The sequence below is a fragment of the Thermobia domestica genome, chromosome 5, assembly GCF_964235325.1.
Source record: "Thermobia domestica chromosome 5, izTheDome1.hap1.1, whole genome shotgun sequence".
NCBI classification, from domain to species: Eukaryota; Metazoa; Arthropoda; class Insecta; order Zygentoma; family Lepismatidae; genus Thermobia; species Thermobia domestica.
In genome coordinates, this window is record NC_137458.1 from 131,362,195 (window position 1) to 131,387,246 (window position 25,052).

General features: G+C 36.1%; 2 protein-coding genes across 2 annotated transcripts in view; one reads left to right on the forward strand and one right to left on the reverse strand.

The window, feature by feature from the left end:
- RpL9 (ribosomal protein L9) overlaps positions 1-25,052 on the forward strand; it is a 375,798-nt gene that overhangs the window by 152,420 nt on the left and 198,326 nt on the right. The gene's annotated exons all lie outside the window — the stretch shown is intronic.
- On the reverse strand, positions 4,142-4,537 carry LOC145685243 (protein GVQW3-like). Its single transcript, XM_081757605.1, has one exon. The coding sequence runs from the start codon at positions 4,535-4,537 to the stop codon at positions 4,142-4,144; it is 396 nt and encodes a 131-aa protein (XP_081613731.1).

Genomic DNA, 25,052 nt, shown 5'->3' on the forward strand with positions numbered 1-25,052 from the left:
TTGTAACGTCGTACGAATGACTTTGGTTCACCTATATTTTGGACATGCATGAAGTTTGTAACGTCATACGAATGACTTTGGTTCACCTATATTTTGAACATGCATACAGTTTGTAACGTCGTACGAATAACTGGTTCATCTATACATAGAATTTTGAACATGCATGAAGTTTGTAACGTCGTACGAATGACTTTGGTTCACCTATATTTTGGACATGCATGAAGTTTGTAACGTCGTACGAATGACTTTGGTTCACCTATATTTTGAACATGCATACAGTTTGTAATGTCGTACGAATAACTGGTTCATCTATACATAGTATTTTGAACATGCATGAAGTTTGTCAAGTCGTACGAATGACTTTGGTTCATCTATATTTTAAACATGTATGGAGTTTGTAACGTCGTACAAATGACTTTAGTTCATTCTTGCCTGCATTACAGAGGATGGTTTCACAACATCAATCGCACCAAAGTGAGAATAGTGAACTTCTCTCCTACAACTACTTGGATGGTTGCTCTTGGTCAAAGATTTGCATGAGAGAATGAAGGGTTTAAGGGCGTCATACAAACTAAACAAAAAGTGATGACATAATTCTATAAAGCGAAAATTTCTGGCCCTGCTGAAATGAAGTATTGATCATAATTCATCCTTCTTAAATGAAATTTTATTTTTGACCGAATATTAATATTCATAGTGACGGAACAACTTCAGAATGCTGCCCTCCCATTACAAGAATGTGAGAAATAGCTATAGGAACGTCGAAAGCCTTTCTTAAAAGGCCAAGGACGAAGACCTTTCCATTGATGTGTTTGCACGCTATATTTAAAAGGTTGCTTTTTTTTCGTCCATCGCCAAAACTTTCATTATCAGTGGATGTGCATGTCCGTTTGTTAATAGCCAAAATCCATTTTCCCATTTGCGTAGGAGGTCCCATTCAACAATCAATCTTGCACGAAAACCTGTGACACGTGGAAGTGGTTCTAAAAGAGATTCGTACGGTACGTTACAAGGATAAAAATCTCATTCAACCTTGATCTTTCTATTGCATTGCATTAGAATGACAAAACATGCGTGTGATACACGAAGGCCTTTATATAATGCACTACAATGTTCAAATGTATTGTACTATCAAAAAAGACTGATGAATTATACTCCAAAGAATGCGAAAACTCCTGTTATTGGTAATTCCAGTCGCTATACTGGTCTTTTCACTTCAGCGTAGAGCGATAATATATTTTAACATTTCCAGCCCGTATTCAGATTAACATTATTTGAGTACCTACCCATCTTTGTGTTTAGCCCTTTGATTCATACGGGAAATTATGTTTCTGTTTTCTTTTACGTAAATGAACTGGAATTCTAATAGTGTAGTTTAACTGATCTGCTCTTCATGTATAAACGTCCCTTGCCTTTTTCAAAATGAAGTTGAGTGATATAGGAAATTTGATAAAAACTCCAATTAAATTTGATTGTGAAATATTAAAATTATATAAGTTATCACAAAATTTAATATTATTTTTTTTAAAACATGAAACGTCAAATAAGACACGATGTGTAATAACATAAAAACAACACGTAATGTGGAGGAAATCAGGGCAATAAGGTGTCATACGTGAGACAAATCAGAAGGAAAGAAATTATGGGGTGCTGCTGGGGAAAGGAAGTTTCCTCCAAGGTTGTTTAGTTATCCTTTTGTCACTTGTTCTTTATGCCCTGTCCACATTTTTCCGTGCTTGTCTTCCACTCATTGCTTTATCCTTTTATCCACAAATATCTGCTACGTCACGTGTCTGGTACTTGTAAAAGCATAGGATGAGCTGAAAACCACAGAACAACTATTAACCAGAAAAACCACAGGTATTTTTTTTATTTTTATTTTTTCGAGTTACAGTACCTGCCATATCATATTACCCCTTTAAACCACAAGAGCTCTTCAAATCAGCACGTTACAACAGACAGAGGCACGCATCACACATAGGCCTATACTATATCCGTTCTTGACAAATGAAATCCCATATTTTTGAACTTTTCAAATCTTCTTCTTTCCTTCTCTCTATGTCTTTATTGGAACTTCTTGGGTGGTGAAAAGTGAAAGACGAAGAAAGGAAGGGGGTCATATTTTGTGTACAGTACTTTTCCGCTGGAAAACCCTACTATGGCGACACCTAGTGAGCAGACAAGCACACTATTTAAAAAGACAATATTATAATGAGGAGAAGAAGAAGAAGAACAGCAAATTTATGCTCCAATAAGTTCATTTGAATGAGAACTAATGAAGAAGTTTCTTTATCCCCCTGCAAGCTGCAAAAGGAATTAAGATATAAGGTAACTACTTCATCGAGAATATTATTAATAAGTATTTAAAAAAGAAAAAAATAATAAATTGATGTTTATATTGGACCACCCAAATCAACAAGTGCACACAACGGGGTAGGTAGATAAGCGTTGTTCTTTTTTCTTCTTCAATACGAGAAGTACGTGTTCAAAAATTAACGACTTAACTGACATCTTAACTCACTTTCAAGTTCTGCTACTTGTAAAAGACAATAGTAGGGGGGAAAGATTAGAACTTACCTTTTTATATTCATTCATTATTCGAAAGTCTTGCTCATAAAAATTCCCTAAATCTTCTTCTTAACCCCATTCTATTTGATCTTCAATTGTTTTATTTATTCTGTTTTAAACATACACAAATTATGTATGAAACCATGCTTTATATTTCAACTACTTGGGGGTCCAACAAAAATAAAATATTTAAGTGTATTTTGTGTTTAAAATCTTTATTCAAATCTATTCAGTAAATTTTATATATATACAGTATAAGTAAAGACAGCTTGAAACATGATCGTAATAGAAAGACGCATGTCGTATAAAACCAACACTCTGAGCATTTAAATTTCTAGTATATACAAGTTTAAAAATAAATAATAAAACTTATACTCAAACAAGCACAAAATATAACTTACAAACCTTACAAGTCTGACAGAAGGAAGAAGAACATGAAAGGAGTGTACACTGTGCTATGATGTTACATGCGGGTTATATTGGTTTACTGCTTTTATACTACGTATCATAATCTGGTCGATTAACATTTAAATTGGACTGTAACTCAAACTAAGTTCACGTTTGATTGGGTAAGTAAGTGGTCTTCATTTCAGCTAAATACACATAAATCAATCTCCTATCTTCCCTTTCTAACAACAAGTGTGGTATGGGTGGATTCCAGAGAAATAATAAAGTTGTTGTCTCTAAAATATGGTCGAAAGATGTTTCTGTTCAGAAAGTAAGAGTAACATTGTAATTTGAAATACGGTGGTACTTGCTTAGGGAATACAGAGTTTGTCCGGAAAGTAGTTAGACTTTTTAATTTGACTTGGTTTTCAGTTTAGCGTCCCTTTCAGCAGAAGGTTATATAAGATTGGACCTATGGCTTAACGTGGGATCCGAACTACTGAGCTCCCTTTGGGAATCGAACCCGGGTCTTCCACGTCAAAGGCACGTATGCTAATCGCTCAACCACAAGGGAGCTCAATGAGACTGGGTCCAGGAAATAAAATTTATTGATCCGATTAATACAACTTGTTAAAATTCTTCGAAGTATTCCCTTTGGTTATCGACACACCGCTACCAGCGCGATTTCTTCACATACGCCTCAGGAAGTCAGCTTCCGTCAACCCCCTCGGAATTCCCGTCGTTACTGCGTGGATGGCCAAAACATCGTCAAAATTGTAACTTTTCAAGCTTCTTAGAAGCTTGGGGAATAAAAAAAGTCCGCTGGCCCCATGTCGAGACTGTACGGTGGCTGCGGCAACGTGGCAACGCTAATTCTAGCCAATAATGACATCACAATGAACGCAGTATGACTCAGATCGTTATCGTGATGGAGCTTCCAGCATTTAGCAATCTCCGATCGGACCGATTGACTATCTCGCAGGCGTTTGAGGACTTTCACGTAGTAAGATGTATTGACAGTCTTCCCTTGAGACAAAAATTATTTATATACTAACCTTTTCTTGTCAAAGAAGACAATGAGCATTGTTTTGATCCTGGACTTGGACATCATTGCCTTTTTTGAGGCGCGAGGACAGTTTGGTGTACCACTCCAAACTTTGACGCTAGCTTTCAGGGTCGTATTGAATTACGTATGTTTGTCGCCTATTATTACGTTGTCTAAAAAGTCCGGTTCTTTCTCCACTTCCTCCAACATCTGGCGGGAAATAAAGTCTCTTTCCTTTTGTCCATCATACAGCGCTTTTGGCAGCAACTTTGCAGAAATCTTGCACATGTTCAAATTTTCACTAACATTCTCGTGCACCATTGTTTTGTGTAGACTCAGTTCTTCGGCTATTATTCTCAAACTCGAACGACGATCTTCGTCCAAGTGTTTCTTCACGTTGACGAAATTTTCGTTCACACGACTTGTCGAAGGGCGCCCGTAGTCCTTCACGTATTTCCGTCCGTTTTTGAAATTTCCATGCAAACGGAAAACCTGGGCTCTTGATAAGGATTGGTCCTGATAAGCCTCCTTAACCATAGTGAACGTCTCTGATACATGTTTATGAAGCTTGAATCAAAATTTAATTGGACATCGTTGCACCAGCGAACACTACATTTCGAGCTTCTAAAAATCTCGACGTCAGTTTTAAACATGATTCAGACGATAAGCGACATTTATTCTACCCTGCTTGAAAGCGACTGATGAGGGTAGCATTGATTAGCTAACAAGGAGAAAGCAGAATGGTAAATGAACTTCGGGACCATCTTTCACGAGGTAGTAGTGCACATTTAAAGTGTTAGTACAACAGACTAGGAGAGTGCAACAGCCAGAAATAACCTAGAAAAAACTTCTTAAAATTTCCGACTCGCCATATGTATGATACGATGCGTAAATTGTTCAAGTGACGGCGTGGCAGAGTGAAGGGAATCTATTACCCACGTCTAAAAGGTCTCGGGTTCGATTCCCGCTCGTCAGTTTCTTTATTTTGCTTTTACCTATATATATATCCTCTTTGGCTATAGCATACATCCAATATTCCCAAAGGGGATTTCCCCCTCATCCCCCTTGTATTTTGCACACTCTACAAATATAGGCACGAAGCGTCAAGAATAGTTCGACTCTGGTAACCATAATATGACTCGTGATATCAATATACAGGGTGTCTCAAAAGTTCTCTGACAGGGTAACTGCTATTACCAGAATTACAATAAAATGTAAGAGGGAAAAACGTCTCTAAATATAATGTTTTCAATCTAAAGTGAAGGACTTTTTTTTAAATCGGACGAGCCGTTTGGGCTATACACTCCCTATGCGCCCAATGTTAAATGAAAATGCAACCTGGGGCTGGGGCAGGAAAGGAAGAGACGAAAGGTGGACAAATTTTGTAAGAGTATGATGAATGGGGGAATGTTTGAAATGGGGGCTGGCCATCAACACGTTAGCATAACAGACAGTAACTTTATTCACTTACGTTGTGGATCCAGAATGCAGCCCAAACGGTTCGTCCGATTTTAAAAAAAGCCTTCCCTTTAGATTGAAAACGTCATATTTGGAGACAGTTTCCCCTCTTACATCTTGTTGTAATTTTGATAATAACAGAGTTACCTTATGTCAGTGAACTTTTGAGACACCCTGTATCTACGGAATAGGTTACATTTTAATGCGAGTTAACATTGAACATTGAAAGGTTTTACAACTGATTTGAACATTTATATTGTTTTGTGTATTATAAACAAGTGGTGAAAAGAAAAAAGCTGACTCGAGAGCGGGAATCGAACGCGAGACCCTTGGCGTGTGAGTCACAGACGCTCCTCACTCTCCCACACCATCACTCGACACGCTTACGCATCGTATCATATATATAGCGGGCCGGAAACTTTAAGACGTTTTTTCTAGTCTATTTCTGGCTATTGCGCTCTCCCAGTTTCGAATATTAACACTTTAAATATGCACTACTACATCGCGGAAGATGGCCCTGAAGTTCATTTACCAAAGTCTGCTTTCTTCTTATAAGACCCACCACCACCGATCTCGCTCGTGGCGGACGCGCTGTTAAAGACTGGAGCGCCCTGCGCTGGTCAGTCTCATTACTTTCCGAAGAAACTCTGTAAATACTTTGTGTTTATTAAGGAACACTTCAGAAATGTAATTTTATTCTTATTCTTAACAAACAAAAAAGATTTTCTCTATTGCAAATCATCCAGATATGGTAATAACGATGACAATTACTTATTGCCAGAAAATATTAATCAAGTAATTATAAATATTGGAATATTCATAAATGTCTGATGTTCTAAAAATAGAGCTGTTCTCTCCTCTGCCCTATTAGCTAGCGTGCACAGAATTCAGTGTTTTGAATGCGTTATAGTGGTTTGGATTCCGTCTTAAATTGTAGGTCACTTTCTCATATAGTTAGGGTGCTGAAAGGAACGCTAAATTCCAATCCAACCAAACAAAAGTGGCACCTATGAACCAGAAAGAAAAATCTATTGTGCAAGTCAAAATAAAACGACGAAACTGCTATATAATGTATCCCTCCAGAGCCGCCTCTATATACATATATGCACTATTGTGGCCCGCATGCATAGGATCATGCTCTGGGAAACACTTTCTAGTTTTTCATATCTTTTCTTTTCTTTTTCCTTTTTTCAATGGGCACATCAATGGTGGAAAATGCATCAGTGTTACAAGATGGATTGCTATTTCTCTTTGAAACAGGCGACTGTAGCTGAACTCCACACGATTAATGTTGTCAGAACACCAGGTCATAGAACAAAGCTAAGTTACACTGAGCTTAGTTGCTATTTCCGGACTTGAATGCTGCAAAATGTTCGGCATCTTTTACAACTAAATTTGCTCAAACGGCCACAAATATCATAGGATATGACCGGTGAGTAACTGGACACCATGCTACGTAGGGTTGAACTTCATATGGTCTTAAGAGACACTCCACCACGTACTAATTGTATACCACCAGAAATGACTCTTTCTCTAGACTGGTACGTAGCAATGACCACAGACTTATTTTTCGGATGACTACTTATGTTGGGGTAGTATATATAGCCTATATTTAGGGGTACATGACCCCAAATATCGTATAACCAAACGTGGACACATTAGGCATATAATAAAATTTAGTACTCGTTGTATTTTCGCTGAGTTTTAAAAATGCTTCACCGACTTATTATTGATAACTCGGTAGCAGTCAATAACAACAGACAGGGAATCTGCTACATTACTGCATTTAGTGATGAGCAAATGCAAGACCAAGACCAAGACCCGGGTGGTCTTGGTCTTGCACATCCAGTCTTGGACTTGGTCTTGCACTGGAACCTTTGGTCTTGGTCTTGGTCTTGGTCTTGCACACCCAGTCTTGGTCTTGGTCTTGCTGCAAGTCTTGCTTTTAAGAAATCTTATGTTTTCGTAAATTTTACTCTTGATAACTTCTACAATGCACCAACAGTAACGTACAACAGTATGTTGTATGTGATGTACTGTTGTACTATTATTTATCTGTACAGGTCTTAGAAAGACGATCAGAGGTGCGTCAACGGAGCATATTTTGTAAAGAAAAAGAAAAAGGAAATTGTAAAGATTATTATTGCTCCTTAGTTACAGTAATAGAAAAAATAAATAAGAGAGGTTGTAGAGTGAAAGATTACGAAGTTCTCAGAAGAATTGATGTTCAAGAAATTAATGGTTTAACAGATTCAATACTCCACTGGTTCCCAAATTGGAGAGACGCATAAAAGAAAATCAAGACGGCACAGATTACTGAAGTACCATAAATTGCTAAATTATTTTTACACTCTAAAGTCGTCATATATTTTTTATTTGCAACCAAGATTATCTAATATTTGTATTGAACAAACTTCCAATTAAATACAGAGATTTTATTTTACTGATTACAATATGCACTCTATGGAACAGAAACATGGACATTACGCAAAAGTGATGAAAAAAATATTGGAGGCTTTCGATAAAAGGAGAGAATTAGCTGGGTTGAACGGAAAACGAATGAAAAGGTGTTAGAAATAGTAGCAGCAGGGGAGAAAAGAAGAATTTTAGATGTAATTAAGAGGAGGAAAAGGAACTGGTTGGGACATTGGCTGAGGAGGAACTTTATTGTGAAGGACATGCTAGAGGATATGGTGGAGAGAAAGAGAGGGAGGGGACAAAGGAAACTGTAGTTGAAGGAAGGTATTAAAACAGAAAATTGCTACGTCAAGACGAAGGACTAGCTGAGGACCACCGTATATCGAAGCTTCTGAGTTGCAACAAGTGACCTGCCAATAATGGCAAAATAGCTATGATGATGATGTTAGCAATATTGGCCAAAGAGGAGAGAGAAAAATTAAAATAATAACGATTATAATCAAATCTTTTAATATTTTAATATAATTTGAGTAAAAACTGAAAACGACTCAACTGTTCATGTCTTTTGTGTAATCTCAATTTATACAAATACTTTTGACCTATATACCCTATTAGAAATACAAAAACACAGCATCAAACTCCAAGTTATTTGAAATAACAGTACAAAATCACTCTCACTTGTGAATATGGATTATTTATTGTTATATAATGTTATTTCGCTCAATCCTCGTGTGCCATATACCTGAGGAGGCTAAAAGTTATATAAGATTAGTGATATCGTTAAACGTTAGTTTACCCATTAATTAGACCTGTTTATTTATTAGCCCTATGCATGAATAACTATAATTAATTTGCAAGCTTCTGACAATAGTATCATTTTATTTATCCACAGTAAGTTTTTAATGAGGTGGAATCTTCTTCCAAAACTAATAAGTGGGAGAATTTCCCCTCATTCCGCAGAATTTCACATCCTGGCTGACTATATATATACTCTCTCTCTCTCTATCTATCTATCTATCTATCTATCTATCTATCTATCTATATATATATATATATATATATATATATATATATATATATATATATATATATATATATATATATATATATATATAAGGTGTTTCAAAACAACACCGACAACGTTTGGAAGGTGATTCCTGACACCAAGATAAGACAAAATGTATAGCCCACCCTCGGTGCACAAATGTTTTTTTTTTTTTATGATTTATATGCTGGCGAAAACACGAAAAAATGAACTTTAAAGGTCCATAGCTCCAAAACTATGGGACCTACCGTAGTTGGATCAAGACTTCACTTAGGAAGTAGTATGTGCCCTTCCGTAAAAATTTTTATAGATGGAGTTTGGCTACGGGCATATGATTTGAAGTACTTACCAACTGTCTCTATAAAAATTGTTACGGAAGTACCGCAGGATTCTGAAATTTGGATATTTGGATAGGACACATACTACTTCCTAAGTGAAGTCTTCACCCGACTAGGGTAGGTCCCATAGTTTTGGAGTATGGGCCTTTAAAGTTAATTTTCATTTTTTTAAAATTCGTGTATGCTCCGCCTTTTAATGAATTACATATATACTTTGTTGATGCCTGGAGGTAATGCCTAACTGAACGTGTTACATGTTGGTTTTGAACCATTGGATATAAAGGCATGTAACTTGGTACTTTTTTTCTTTTTCCACGGATTGGGAATCTTTTATTCACTTGTAATTCAGTATGAAAAACGCAAAGTATTGTCCGTGAAATACAAGAGGTATTTACTAGTCTACAATAAAAGTTATATATCTAGAAGTAGAAATACATTTTTTAAAAAATTTTACTGGCGAAATGTAATATATATAACCCATAAAATTATAATTCGTTATTTTCTTTACTCAGATATAAACACCATCCGAGTAAGTATTCAGTATGGTTAAATTTTCTTTGAAATAGTTTTAAGCTATTGACTACGTAATAGTCTGAGAATTTTTAATGCAGGACTGTGTGTATTACGTGTGATTTCCATTCTATATTCAGCATACTTCTTTCACCGAACAAATTATACATTTCAATTTATCATCTACTCGCTCGTGCCAAGCATAACCAATCACAGACATAATTTTTCTTAGAATCATCTGTATGTGTTGTACAGTTCTTTCTCATCCACGTGCAACAGAATACGTATTTTTTTTTCGTTATTTTATAATAGGACCAACAAAATACATATTACGTCATTGAGTCGATTTTTATTTTTAAGGCTAGAATATTACAGAGTAGCGAGGCCCCTTGTTTCTCACGATGTTTTCCATGCATCGTTGACTGTGACACGACAAAAATGTTCATCTTTTGTCACCAGGGCGTGCTGAGAAATGACGATAGGTACGTACAGTGATGTTATTGTCTTTTGTCTTCTATCGTGTCCCAGGAAGAAGCAAAAGGAAAATATGAAGTACAAAAATAACCAAAGATGTTTTATTCTAAGAACTTTTTTTTTCCCTCAACACAAATTTTTACGTTTGTTATAGTTCTTTGAAGAAATGTCAAGCACATTTGTACTTTTGACCACACCTGTCTCAAATCATGTTAATTTTTTTTCTCTTCTCGTTAAATGATGACATACTTAACAATGCACACCTTATGCATGTCAATTAGGAGCACTTCTATATCTTCTGCATGCCTCAGTTCTGTTTTTGTAAATATTACAAAAACAATACATAACTTAGCTACAGAGACGGATTTAGAATGTGAAAGCTGGGGGGGGGGGGCAGCCAGAATCCAGACTATGGCAGATATATCATGGGATTACTACATACTTCCAAAAATATATAAATAATAGCTTAAATTTTTTCACTCCCCTTTCAATTGCATTCTTCTCTGTCATTTCCTCCCCTATTTTAGCACTTACATGTTGGTTCAAATATTTCTTGTAAGGCTTCCACTTTTCCATTCGAACCTAACTTTCTTTAGAGTTCACAATAACAATTTCCAATTCACACAGTCAAGAGCCTTTTCTAGACCAATAAATACAATATACACCTCTTTCACTTTTTACATAAACCTTTTACCGACCACCCTTAATAACCTAATTGCATGTTTTGTGCCCTTATTTCTGAATCCGAACTGTTTCTCCGCCTTTTTTTCTTTTTTTTTTTCATTTGTTCTTCCATTCAACTTTCTGTTCAGTATTCGAAGGAAATTTTTGCTGCATGCGATATGAGACTAATAGTTCTATAGTCCTCACATCTCTCTCTGGGTTCGATTACTTAGCCATCGGTATCATGATTGTCTTCAGGAACAATTCTTTTTTGCCCTTGTCTCCCACATTCTTAATGAATTTGATTGCTATATTATCTATCCTCCATTCCTATCCTCCATAGCCTTTCCATTCCTAATCTCGGATATAGCTTTTTCAAAATCATCCCGATATTTTTTCATCTTTCCGTACTTCATTTTCTACTTCAACATCTAGGTCAATTTATCTCAATTTATTTTAATTTTAGTTTTATGGTTGTATTTTTTCCTCAATCGGAGGGCGGTGCCCAAAATTAAAGGGTTAGATAGAAGCAGAAAATAATGAAAACTCTTTTCCTCTGCAACACAGTCTTTCTTAGTATTACTGAACCTTCATTTTCTGCCACTGTCTTGTGTTAGTGCTTTGTTGGGTAATAGTAAGAAGCACGTTAGGCAATATAATACTTATTGGTGTGTGTGTGTAATATGCCAGATGATGGAGATCCAATTTGGGATACATCTCCAATTTTGGAGGACAAATTGTAAGAATGCGGTAGTTGCAGTTGGTGTATCCAAAACCAGCAGCGTGTTCGGAGTATCCTAAATTGTAACAACGTTGTCTAAGGCGATGATCGCATACGAAGCTTGTGGCAAGTCAAGACATCATCAGAGAAGAATAACAGTGGTTGGAAACCAACCCTTGGTAACTGTGATTGCCCATCGTTCAAGAGAATTGCTAAAGCCGTAACACTAATGCATCACAACTGAATGTAAAACGAAATTGACATCTCGAACGACTTGGTCCTGCTGTCACACTCCGACGAGAGCTGCATAATTTCAATAGCCTGTGAAGTGACTGTGATTTCGAAACCTCGAATCTCCTCTGATTAACAGCCAGATTTTGTGCACGGTGGACTCCCAAATAGGATTTTTTTTTTTTTTTTTTTTTTTTTGTTAAACATAGTGATGGCTCGATGCTGGTGTCGTTGATTTGATTATAGTCTCAAAGTGTAACTTAATGCTAGACAATTATATGAAATTTTAGGGAATCATGTCTGTCCTATGATACAAATATTATTCTCTAACTATGACGCAATGATAATGGGAAAATACATACCTAAGATGTCCAAACTCGCCCTACGCTCGGAAGTTCGGGACTTGTGCTCAATAATTCAGTACGAAATCGAAGTCAATTGAAAATAGCAAGACCGGGCTCAAGTGAAACCGAGCGACATTGAAATAAGTAAGGGTGAACCCAAGTGAACGCGAGCACAGTCGTGGGAAGTAAGTCAGAGCGCAAACTACCCAGAGCCCATCTGAGATGAATGAGTCAAAAGCACCAATGAAATAAGCGAATGGTAGCCCAATTGAGAGAAGTGAGCCTGAGCGAGCCCAGTTGAGATTAGTAAGCTTAAGATCGAGTGAACGTGAACCCAATTGGAAAAAATGCCCCCGAGTGTGAGCCCAACGTAAAATGGCCATCTGTGATACACATTACCAGACCTCTTCCCTGACCCGTTTCATCCCCGAACTTAAACATTATTGAATGTTTAATGTCAGAGCAGCTAATTCCGATCAGACCCTCAACCAACGCGGATGCAACTGAGAGCTGCAATAGAAGAATAGTTCTCTATTCCTCTGGAAACGATTTACAAGTTATATGCCTCAATGCCGCGACAAATACGAACTGTACTTGACCAGATTTACAGAATAAGAAAACGGGTTACTAGGCAAATTGGTATAATATGACAATCCACCTAGATATAACCTTTGTTATATCATTATTCACCGAGTGAGGAAGAAGTAGATTTTCAAAATTACAATAATTTTATTTATTTAATCTTATTCCAATTTTAATTTTTACATTATCTTTTAAAGTTTAACAAGTACCAGGATTAAGGACATCAATCGTCAGCTGGTGTCATATTTTCCTTAATGACTTAATTTATTGCAGAACGGTTAATCTTTCCTTCAGAAAACTGTAGAAGTCCCTACAAGAAATATGTCTAAAATGACACTTTGTAATTATAATACGTAACTACGAACCAAAAACGGGAGGCTTATTTTCTCTTTTTTAAAAAAGGGACATTTTACGTCCCTTTGCATTTTCCTCGAGATGCCGGGCGATTTTCTGAAAGAAGAGACAACCTGGTTAAAATCGCTACTTCTGCTAACCCTATAATACAGGCTAAATAAATGTTGTCCTGTACAGTGCAGTTAAATTTCATTTCGCTAAGGTGTTTCTACTATTTTGATAACCATATATATCTACCTTACTAGTGTTTCTAACTTACCACCAGTATGTTTCTTCGTGAATTCCGAAGAAAATAAATTCTTAAAGTGTAATTCTTGTGTTCTTCCTGGTAACTAAGGCCAAACTCTGGGAAGTTGTATTCTGAGGAGTTACTCTTAAAGATATACTGAGATTTTTTGTATTAAATAAACATGGAAATTAATTTGAGGTCTGCATTATCACGGAAAAACCTACAAACTTCGTTGAGCGTCAAGATCAGTTATAAGATTGGTCATACCTTGCGATGCGGAGCGTCAATGAGAGTGAAGAAGAAACAAAAAGAGAAAAATGTGTTGTAGCCTGCGAAACGTGTTAACTTCGTGCAAAATTTCCGATGCATTAGTAATAAATAGAAGCTAGAAGTTAACACTAATTTTCCAGCAGAGAAATTATTGCTTTGGTAATCTGAACAAATCGATACCTTACAAGGTCGAAGAATTACAGAGCCACATCTAATACTTACATTCACTGATCACGAACGTGTCAGCTAACACATTAAAACATTAGAAAGTTCGTGTTGTATAGCTACATACATACGTACTTAGTTGGGTAAGTAAATGAATCGGAAATGCCACTACATTATTTATACATCTTCGGCAAAAGTGGATGGCCTTCGGAAGTGATTAGACCATTGTTGAATCTTTCTCTTACAAACATCCAAAGGCCAAGGTAACTGCAGTTCGCCTGCTTTTCATTTCTTTCTTTTGTTAATAAACGAAAAAGAAAGTAGTAGTTTCTTATTAAGTTTATTTGAAATATAATAATGTATTTCGATTTGTTCAATACAATATAGTAAGGTATTGAAATGATATAGATAAACATGAAGCTCTAATAGGTGCAGGTATATATATATAGATATAGGTATAGATATAGATATAGATATAGATAGATAGATAGATAGATAGATATAGATGGATGGATAGATAGACAGATACAAAGCCAAAGTGATGCAAAATCAGCATTTATTTTTGTTTACTCAGTTTATGGTTACTTCCTGTTTCGCAGAATGCCTTATCAGTGCGCAACGTTGCCAAGTTTACCCATTCCTGTTTCGCAAAATCACATGAAAAGTTTTGGTAGCATCTCAATATTAGAAATATTTGGAGAAAGGAACAAAACATCAACATAAATCTAAAGAGGTGCAGCTCGCAATAGAACATTATCCACAAGTGATTTATTGCAACAAGAACAAATTACAACACACAGGCACATAAATAAGAAAATCTTTTGCATTGAACAATAATGGCATGAACCTTAATAAATTTAGTGTACACGTGCGACTCTTAATATCACCTTGTCTTCACTGGATTGTAATTTCAACTATCCAAATGAATGCAATGATATACTTCATTAAAGTACGGAATAAGGCCAACCCCGCCACATCTAAACCTACTCTTAAGAACCCGAGCACGATTCACAGTGGACGAAATGCACAATCTAGTTGTGCTAAAATCCAAAATGAAGTTGCTTGGAATTGCACCCGTTGTACTTGTAATTAGTCACATAGAAACCACAGATAACAGGAACAACAGTAGAAAAAATATTACGTTCTGCAGGGAAATGGCTTTGCACTATAAAAGACGGATTGTGATACAGCAGCAGGTATTACTAATGCTGGTCAGATTTAGAGGGTCAAAATTAACCCATCGTGCTCAACGTTTGCTCGACTGTTAGGAATCGAAAATTGCTGCATTTGCTGCTGCAGGGATGTACTGTGATTGAAATACAAATTGACTGGAAAATTAAATGAATTTACCACAAGTAGAACGTGTACAATATCAGAAGTTGCTGTTCGTATATAAAAGCGTATATGGTATTGCATTTTAATGGAAAATAGAAAAGATATCCACCTATATCCATCTCAAAATATGTTTCTGTGCAATACATGAATGTTCTCGTATGCAATAATAGTGATTTTTGCTGCAGCAAACTGCAATCTGATGTTATGTTCAATCATTTCAGATACGATGTCTATATCCCGGAGAGAGCTGTTTCAATTTAAGCGTGAAGAAAGAACCCTAACTACCAAAAATGCTGCAGTTGCAACATATGTCTGGAGCAGACTGGGACTGGAGAGGACAAACACAAATGAAAATGAGTACATTCAGCAGCAAGTAAACATTTTTAATAGGAAATTGTATCAAAAAAGGCAGAAATCGAATTATGTACTGAAGGCATTTTTATCATGAGAAGATAAGTGGCTGGATAACAATGTCAGCTTTGTGCCTCAACAGCAACAAGATGAGGTCTCTGAAGCAGTGTTGTTCTGAACCTCGGCATTGTTCGTGCTTTTTTCGCTGTTCTTATCAGATTTCTTTATTATTGTCCTGAAACATTAATAAAAATTTAATTAGTACAACGTAAGGAGTCAAATAACAATCCAATAAAAAAAAGTAAACTTTCAAATATTCTGTATTTGCGGGTAGAAGCTTGCATTTAGTTCGTCAACATAGGTGTCCGCCAAGTAGTCTAGGAAAACCTGTGCCTCCGGGCTGTCGGATGCATCACATTCTATATATGGAAATGCATGAGGAATGTCTTCAACAGGAAGAGTGGAAGTGCATTGGAGCCAACCCAATATCTTGTACCTTTCTCCATATAGATTGGGTAAAATGAAACAAACAAATGCGTAATATCGCTTGCTGGAATACTTCTCTTGTAGCGTTTATTGTCGCTTGTTCAAAGTCAGTGCTAAATTCTTGCACACGAAACTGGAAGCAACGATCTTCAGCTTTTTTTTGATTTGCTGAAGAACGGGTGTGTACAATGACTGATTTTTGCTTTGCAATAAGCAGAAGAGAAGTGGAAAATGTCCGAAATACTTTCCGTGCAATGTGTATAACTATGAAAATAGATGTGGACAAATTTTAAATGTTCCGTCATCACTATTTTTTCTTTCCTTACACTTTACAGAAATTCCCTTTCACTTCACAGTATGCTGATACACCAGCCATCTTGACTCTCTCAATAGCTTATGAAATAACTAGCTTGTTACAATTTGTATATGCGATTACAATATTACCGTGAAATCAATTTCTCAACATGTAATACAAATATGGCGTACTTCTGGTGTAGTACAGACTTTCCACAAACTTGTGTAAAAAAATAAATAAAATCTCTCATTCTGCGAAACAGGAACACACGCAGTTTATATAAGAGTAGTTTTTATTCTTTGGGAAGTCTAGTCTCCCTACCATCTTGTTACATCATAATTTCTGTTAAGGGCCGCGATGGCTCAGTGGTAGAGCGTTCACCTCTGGTGCTTGGGGTCCCGGGTTCGATCCCAGCCCCCGCCAAATGAACTTTGTGGTGGACAAACACCGTGTGCGTGGGTTTCCTCGGGATTCTCCCGTTTCCTCCCATTTTCTTCATTCCACCATTTCATTCATTACTCATCATCACCGTCTCCTTTAGTCTAACCGGCATAATCATGGGACGTAAAACTGAAAGATTTCATAATTTCTGTTAGTTTGTCGTTGTCGTTGGGATAATAAAGTTATCAGATCACCACTTAACAGGCGTAATACAGGAACATCGTGGTATAACAGGAAAGTTTTCTACAAATACTTGTAATATTGAATATAGAAATTTTCGATTAGTACCAGAGTCGTACTAGCGCAAGAATTGTTTCCAGTGTCAAGGGTGGGTGGGCGTTTTGTCCACTCTCAATTAACCCCAACCCAACCACGTGTCACATGTTAGTTTTCAAAAGACTAAATATCAAATGTCACGTTTCATCTTGTGCCTCAAGCTTAACTTCATTTACAGTTGCTTAGATAAAGTTTGAGATTAGAAATATTAGAGAAGGAAATTTCGAATGAAACGTCACCCTCTGATACGCCCCTGATGCGAACAATTGTCAATCTTATTCACCCATAACCTGGATGATCATACAATCTATTTAAACGGAACCGTTTAGAGGTGAGAATTTAAAAATATAATCTTCTGTTTGTTTTCCTTTTTTTCGATTTCCTTTCAAAAAATATTTTGTTTGCTTGTTTGTTAAACGAACAACAATCGTACTTTCTTCTTATTCTTTAGAGCGTTATTTGAAATTTAAAGTGATCAATTTTCAAAAGTTATGCCAATTTTTTCCAACTGATATTTTTGTAACACTTGTAGAGTCACGAACATTAATAAATGGATTCTAAAGCCATTATTTCTTATGGCTCCAACTCCATTTATTAATGTTCGTGTCTGTACCTGTTATATAAACAATTCTCAGACATTTAATGAAACTTCCACTGTAGACTCATATTGATCTCAAAGGTCAAAAAAGGAATATACAACAGTGAGTGCTGATCGTTGTTCAAAAAATGTATCTCTTAGAATATGGATTAGATGGTCAAAAGATATTCATTCACTTTTGAGGAAATATGTATGACCAAAAAATTATTCGCGAAAAATTGTGATTAACAAGGAATAAACTAAAACGAAATACAGTAGAGCGTCGATTATCCGAAGTAATTGGGGGACATGGGTGTTCGGAAAACTGGTTTGTTCGGATAATCGAACTGTACATGTTTATTTGCCAAAAAGAAGTACTGTACAGTAAATTTATTCATAAAAACAGGCATCTCTTTAAGTATTACAAAGTAACGTACAAAGGCAACTTTAGTAGGAATATATAGTATGTGGTACAGTTTATTAAACAAAAATATGTACATATTACATACGCATTTTGCATGAACAATACAGACAGTACACAAAATTAACGTTTAAAAAATCCTTTATTTTGGTCTGTCTAAGCAAGCTTACACGCTTACGAGCAGCTAAGTCACGTGCTTTTTTCATTACAGATATTACAGTACACAGTTCGGTTAAGCGGTCGTTCGGTTGACCGACGTTCGGATAATCGACGCTCTACTGTAATAAAAACATTCAAACAATAAATGAAGTATTCTTTGGAATTCAATAAAACTTGCTTTGAGCTAATTTAAATATTAGATTCTGCCTTATATGACCCCAGACACAAGCAAAATCAAGTGGTTGCATTGTAAAATGTTTCAGATTAATGTTATTGGAGATATTACTACTGTTTTATGTATGGACTGAATTTTTGATAGAGAACTGATTCAGTCAAGTACTAAAATGGTTATCCAACCCAATCTGAAATAACTTGTACACTTTGTACTGCTCTTGACCACAATTACGTATTTATTATCTTCTTGATAATTTCCACACAATCAAATACCTGACAGATACCTGATTTCTTTAGTATATAGATCTGTATATACATTGATTATAGAATCTGGAAGAATGTACGGAATTTTCGACAGCATTCATAGCCACAGAGTCGAGACAAATGTATTAACATTTTTTCAGAGGTTAAAGGAATTCAAGGTGAACAGGAGATGCGTCTTTCTTTTCTTTCTTTCTTTTTTTTTTTAACTTGTACTCGACGTGGGCTATTGTTATATTCGAGTTTGAATTCTGTTGCATATGCATATGCAACGTACCCTGTTCAAAAGAATGGATGCACAACTTTAATTTTGACATAGTTCATTAATCATTACTTTTAGAAAAAAAAATAACGAGTGTGCAGTATCTTATTTATATACTAAACTATTCCAATGCAGAATGTGCAGTATGCGTATAATCGAAATACTCAGTGAAAGGACCAAAAAGCTCAGTGTTATCAAATATTGTCTCTCAGATATTTAAAATCCCTTCGTTTTAAGATTATACCTTAGCTGATGTCAACTGATGCCAACTTGCCTTGAGCACTGAAAACGTATTTGTCAAATGAACTGTTGATTAATGGTATTCAAACAAATTTGAGATTTGTTGGTTGGTGGGAGATTAGTCTCCTTTTCAGCATCAAAAGTCTATATAAGACGTGGATCTACAGCATGACATGAGATCCCACCGAGAATCGAACCTAGGATTCCCGCGAAAAAAGTATACGCTAATCGTATAGGCACGAGGGAGCTCAAAGACGTTTGAGGTTAAATCAAATAAAGCTTTCCTTATCCAAAAGTAAATAAATAAAATTTAAAAAAATAACATGTGGGCAAGTTTCACGTCACATATTAAGTCCCTCTATAAATAGTATGTGCATCAGTTTCACAGTTTGTATCAGTTTCACATCACATATGAATCTCTCTTTATAAACAGTATGTGTATCAGTTTCACATCACATATGAGCCTCTGTAATAAATAGTATGTGCATCATTGTTAGAATTATATACGTTACTGTTAGCCGAGTATGTGTGTCACTAGAACTACATGTGTCTCTGTAAGGAGTGTCACCGTTAGGGAAAAGATAAATAATATATACATTTTGGTTCTTAACAGTGTATTTTTTTACAACACGTAAATAATCACCTAAATACATTACGTCGATCCCACATAAGTGAGAAAAAACGGAGAAAAAGAAGAAATGGATAATATCTCTCTAGGATTCTCAATTGCAGAAAAGAAAGAGAAGTGTATCTATAATTTGAAATTTATACTTAAAATTCAGAAAAGAACAAGAAATTCCTAAATAACTTCCACATTAACCACTCCAGAGACATAACATTAATGCAATTCGTTCTTAATAAGTAATTTTCTAAAGTTAGAATTTAAGAATGTGAGGGACATTATTGCGTTACATCATCAAAAACATCAAGGTTGATCATTTACTGTTTCTGCACCATCATAGACTCAAGATTTCCGTTGTTCTTCCTGAATTACAACAATCGGCAGGGAGAAAAAATACTTACCACATCACTTACGTAAGAACTGTTGACAGCAAAACATGTACAACAAATAACATTTGTTTAGGTCTATACATGCTGCTAATGCCTAAGCCCAGAAAGACCTTTCGTTTGCTTCCGTACAAATAGTAACCGTCATTTAGCTATATATAAATACACAATGTACATAATAAGTCATTATTTAAAAAAAAGCTTATTCTCAGCAGTGTTGGTGTTAGTGACTATTGACTGATGTACTTCAAGAAACAGCTTTACAATTATTATCTATTGGTAGTGCTAGCTGACAGAACTAAAATATACTCCTTTAACACTGCTATTCGGATTTTAGAAAACACAAAAAAGCAAAAACTAAAGAAAGCGCTAAAAAGTTACTATTATCAACAAAAAAAGGTGAAGTCCATGTGAAGCAGTGTTGCCACAGTCCTAGGTCTAGAGTGGGCTGAAAAATAGTACCAAATTCAAACAAAAAGGGCTGAATTCATTATTTTATATCAGTGTAATACATGGCTCAATAACATGAAGCTAAAAGAGGTAAAGTTCTAGAACACCCCCCCCCCCCTCTTCCAAGAGTCCAAATCAAGAAAGTGCTATTTTTAAAAACGTCCAAATAGGACGACCCCGAACAACCGTGGAAGTAGATGATTTTATTTTCGAACGTAGGAAATATAACAGAGGCCACAAATTAAAAGGGAAAACAGTTATCATCTTCGGTATGTATTGTAGGGAAACCAAACGCGCCTCTATTTCAAAGTGACCAATAAACTAAAACAGTATTATGGTCATATAAGAAAAAATAAATAAAACAAACAATAAATAAATCATCTCCGAGTTCGTGTGTAAACAATATGTTATAATAAAACATTAAAATATAAATTATTACACCGTACTCTCGCTTATTTCACTACCGAAGGAGGATAATGGACTGTACGAAGAATATAAGGTAAGTAAACTGACATCTGTAAAAAGAAATGTAAAACCGGTCCAGCGTCCTAGAACCTTCCTTGAAAGACATCACAACACATTACTAATAATTTTAAGTCAAAATGGTATCTATGGTGCTGAATTGGGTAGAATTGTACCAACTTTTTCACAAAAGGGGCTGAAAATGCCAGCGTGGTACCAACGGGCCGATGAATGACAAAAAGGGCTGAATTTGGTACAATTGTACCAAGTGTGGCAACAGTGATGTGAAGTCAAATAAATTATTGCCTAATAGAAAAAATATACTTGTAATTTTATTTTATTAGGCATTAAGTTGTTTGGTTGATACAGAGCTCTATATATATACAAGGGCGGATCCAAGGGGGGCTAAGGGGCTATAGCCCCCCCTTGACGCTCAGGTTTACACTGGATAAAATGGGTTTCAATTCTGTTTTGCACTGGATAAAACGGCAAATTATGGTTGAGTCCCTACCTTAATCATATCTAGTGCTCTCAACGAGTCGGGTCGGGTTGAATACCAACCCGACCCGACCCGAGCTGACCCGACCCGACAACCCGACCCGTTTGAAAGCACTATGGTCACGACTCTGGGTGAACGCCAAAATGCACTCCGATTGGGAATTAAACCCGGACTAGGTGTACCGAAGTCTTATACGTTAACCACTAGCTAGATCAGGCGGGGGATTTGTATATGCATCTTAATGAATATTTGGCGCTTTTGAGGTTTGTTTATTTCTTTTTACAACTGATATCAATGTCCGACGTGGGAGATTTTTTTTCTTGCTTTAGTTCTATGTGACGAAATTTTTATTCAAGATCAGTGTTCTCACCTCTCGGACGGCAGGGGGTCTTCTCGGAAGGCAGTATCAAGAGTCTCTTGGCGGAGACAAAAGGAAATCGTTTAACTACAATGATAAGGGTTGAGGAAACTAGAGAACACCTGTGACTTTTTCCAACCCTTCAACTTTCATTCCAAAATAGGTTCTTATGATTCCGGGACCCGCGCCACTTTGATTTTTCTTTCTCGGTAATTAAAATGTATTTTACAGTATATATAGTTGCAAGTAAGAAGATACATAGTATGAATTTTGTAATTTAAAATTTAAAAATACAAATGATAATTAATTATAAAGTACTAATTTTATTTCATCACTTTCAGCCCAACAAATGAAATTCAAACAATTCGCACCCTGGGTCTTGGTCATCAATACTGCGTCTTATCCTTTGTCTTGCACAGTCAAGTCTTGGTCCTGCATTTCGTTGGTGATCACCAAAACAAGGCCAAGTGCAAGATTACTATGCACTTCGTTTTGCATATCCAATCTTTATCTTATTCTTGTATCGATGTTCTTGGGCTTGGTGAAATAAAATGAAATATTCAGTTTAAGGTCCCTCGATTCTGCACCGAGGCTAAGGGATATAGTGACCATGAGAAATGAATGCAATGGTGGAATGAAGAAAGTGGGAGGAAACAGAAGAACCTCGAGAAAACCCATTAAACGGCGTTTCTCCACCACAAAGCCCACTTAGCACAAGCTGGGATGGAACCATGGACACCATGCACCAGAGATAAATTCTCTACCACTGAGCCACCGCGGCCCTGCTTGGGCTTGGTCGTCCATATCCAATCTTTCTTTTGGCTTTGCTTAAACAACATCTAGTTTTGTTCTAAACCCAGACTCCGTATTGGCGTAGATATTAATATTACAGTCGATTGGTAAAATCAATCTTCCACATTTAAAAATTAAAGTACACACAAGTACGAAAATAAGCATTTACCATAAAAACACAAGTGTTCAAAATAGATTTATGCCGCCTTATGCAGAGTCGTTTTGACAAATGATTAGCGTCATGCTAAACGCCCGACTTCTGCAGGAAGCATATGTAAGTCGAACGCTTTAGTATGGCACTAATCACACGTCAGAAGGACTCTGCATATGGCCCATGGTTTCTATAAAATCAATTGAAAATTGCTATTTTTTAATTAGGCAGCTAGTGAAAAACAGCAGCTTTCGACTCCAACCGAGTTTAAGCTCAACTTAAACTCAGTTGACCAAAGTGAACTAACCCGACCCGAGCTGACCCGATTGACCCGACCCGACAACCCGATCCGAATAACCCGACCCGACCAGTAACCCGACTCGAGCTGAACCGACCCGACTCGGTTATCTTTTTCTCTTCTTTCTTTTTCTTTCTTTATTTTTTTTCAAAATTGAACAATCACTTAGTATGTATCAAGTTTGTTTTATTTCTCCACTTTTTCGTTACTCTAGTTGTTTAAGTACACTTTATTCTAAAAAGGATGACCTATTGATTTGTCATGCTCATCGCTGTTTTGAGCTAAAAATTTTAGTAAGTTCAATTTTGGGTATCTTGGAAAACAGTACACCAAATATGCCAGGTTCGAATCTCCAAGCCCAACTTCGCAATTCGAAGAAACTGTGCAGATGTGTTTTTCTTCTTTCAAATGTAATAGGATATCTTGAAATGCTGTTAAGTTTATAAAAACATAACATTCATTGAAATATTTAATAATACAGTATTTCGAAACTACTGCGGAGTATACGTGATTACATGCTGGTTTTGTCACCTACGTTTCCATGCGTAAAAGAGCATTGCAAAGACAGCAAGCATAGTTCTCGTATCCATAGTAGAATGAAAAAGACAAAAGAGAGATAAAAAACAGCACTTGTAATTTATATGAAGACCGATGCTATTCACACCTTTGTCTCCAGTGTTTCTTTTAGAAAAATGTTCCGGGGGGCATACTTATAAGAAGGGGTACATATTATCTTCACACGGTACTATTCTATTTATTATTATATTATAGACGTATTATTTTGGTCTTCTCCGAGGGATACTTCCAGAGCTTCGGGGGACAGTGTCCCTTTAAAAATGTCTGGAATAAACACTGTTTGTCTCAGTAAGTGTGCACGTGGCAGTAGTGAGTGTGTTTCCTTTCTTCAACTTACCCGTATCATCAAGGGGAATATTTTCTACTATCAAGTAATTAATTCTCTATTTACTCTTTTCATCATATAGTGTAGTGTGAAATACTTTTTATCTTCTAAGTGCACCATGCCACTTATTCGAGTGAATACTTTACATTTGTCTTTCCAAGACAAAGTGAATAAGCCTAATACACTAGTTCTGCAGAATGGATTCACAATACTTTCTACCTGCTTACTATTTTTTTCCAGTTTGATTATATTCGCAAACAGTTATATCTTAAATTAATATTGCAAGTGCTTTGTGAACAAATTCTGTTTCGAGTGAATTGAAAGGTCACTTATTCAGATGATCTTGGCACATATAACATTGTAATAGACTCCTTCCTTGTCCCCTTGTCCCCTTGTCCTATCCCAGTACTGTGATATCAAATCAATTGCAAATTTAATGTATTCAACTAGTCATATCTATGAAGTTATTAAGTATACAACTGATTTATTTTAATTTAATTATTTTATATTTATATAATTGTTCATTCTTACCAAAAAGTTTGACCCAGACGCAAATCGAACTCACGATATTACGATTAGAAATCCCGCGCTTTATCACTGAAGTAACATGAATATCCCTGCCCAGCTCCTTCTGAAGAAATATACCTGAATTTGCAACACAATAACATTCATCCACATTGCAAGTGCTGTATTTTTATATACCCGTTGTCTTTTTTTATTCTACTATGGATGAGAGAAATATGTTTGCTGTTTTCCTTTCACTGGCAATGTTCTTTTACATATGGGAACGTAGGTGACAAAACCAGCATGTGCTCACATGTATACATAGTTTCGAAATACTGTATCAATACGTATTTCAACGAATGTCACTTTTTTATATACACTTAAAACATTTCAACATATCTTATTGGGTTATTACACTTAGAATAAAAACATGAAATGAAATGAAATCTTTAAGTTTTACGTCCCACGATTATGCCGGTTAGACTAAAGGAGACGGTGATGATGAGAGATGAGTGAAATGAAGAAAGTGGGAGGAAACGGGAGAACCCC

What these genes read in the sequence shown, in the direction of transcription:
- LOC145685243 (XM_081757605.1), bottom strand. Translation starts at nt 4,537, where the DNA reads ATGGTTAAGGAGGCTTATCAGGACCAATCCTTATCAAGAGCCCAGGTT.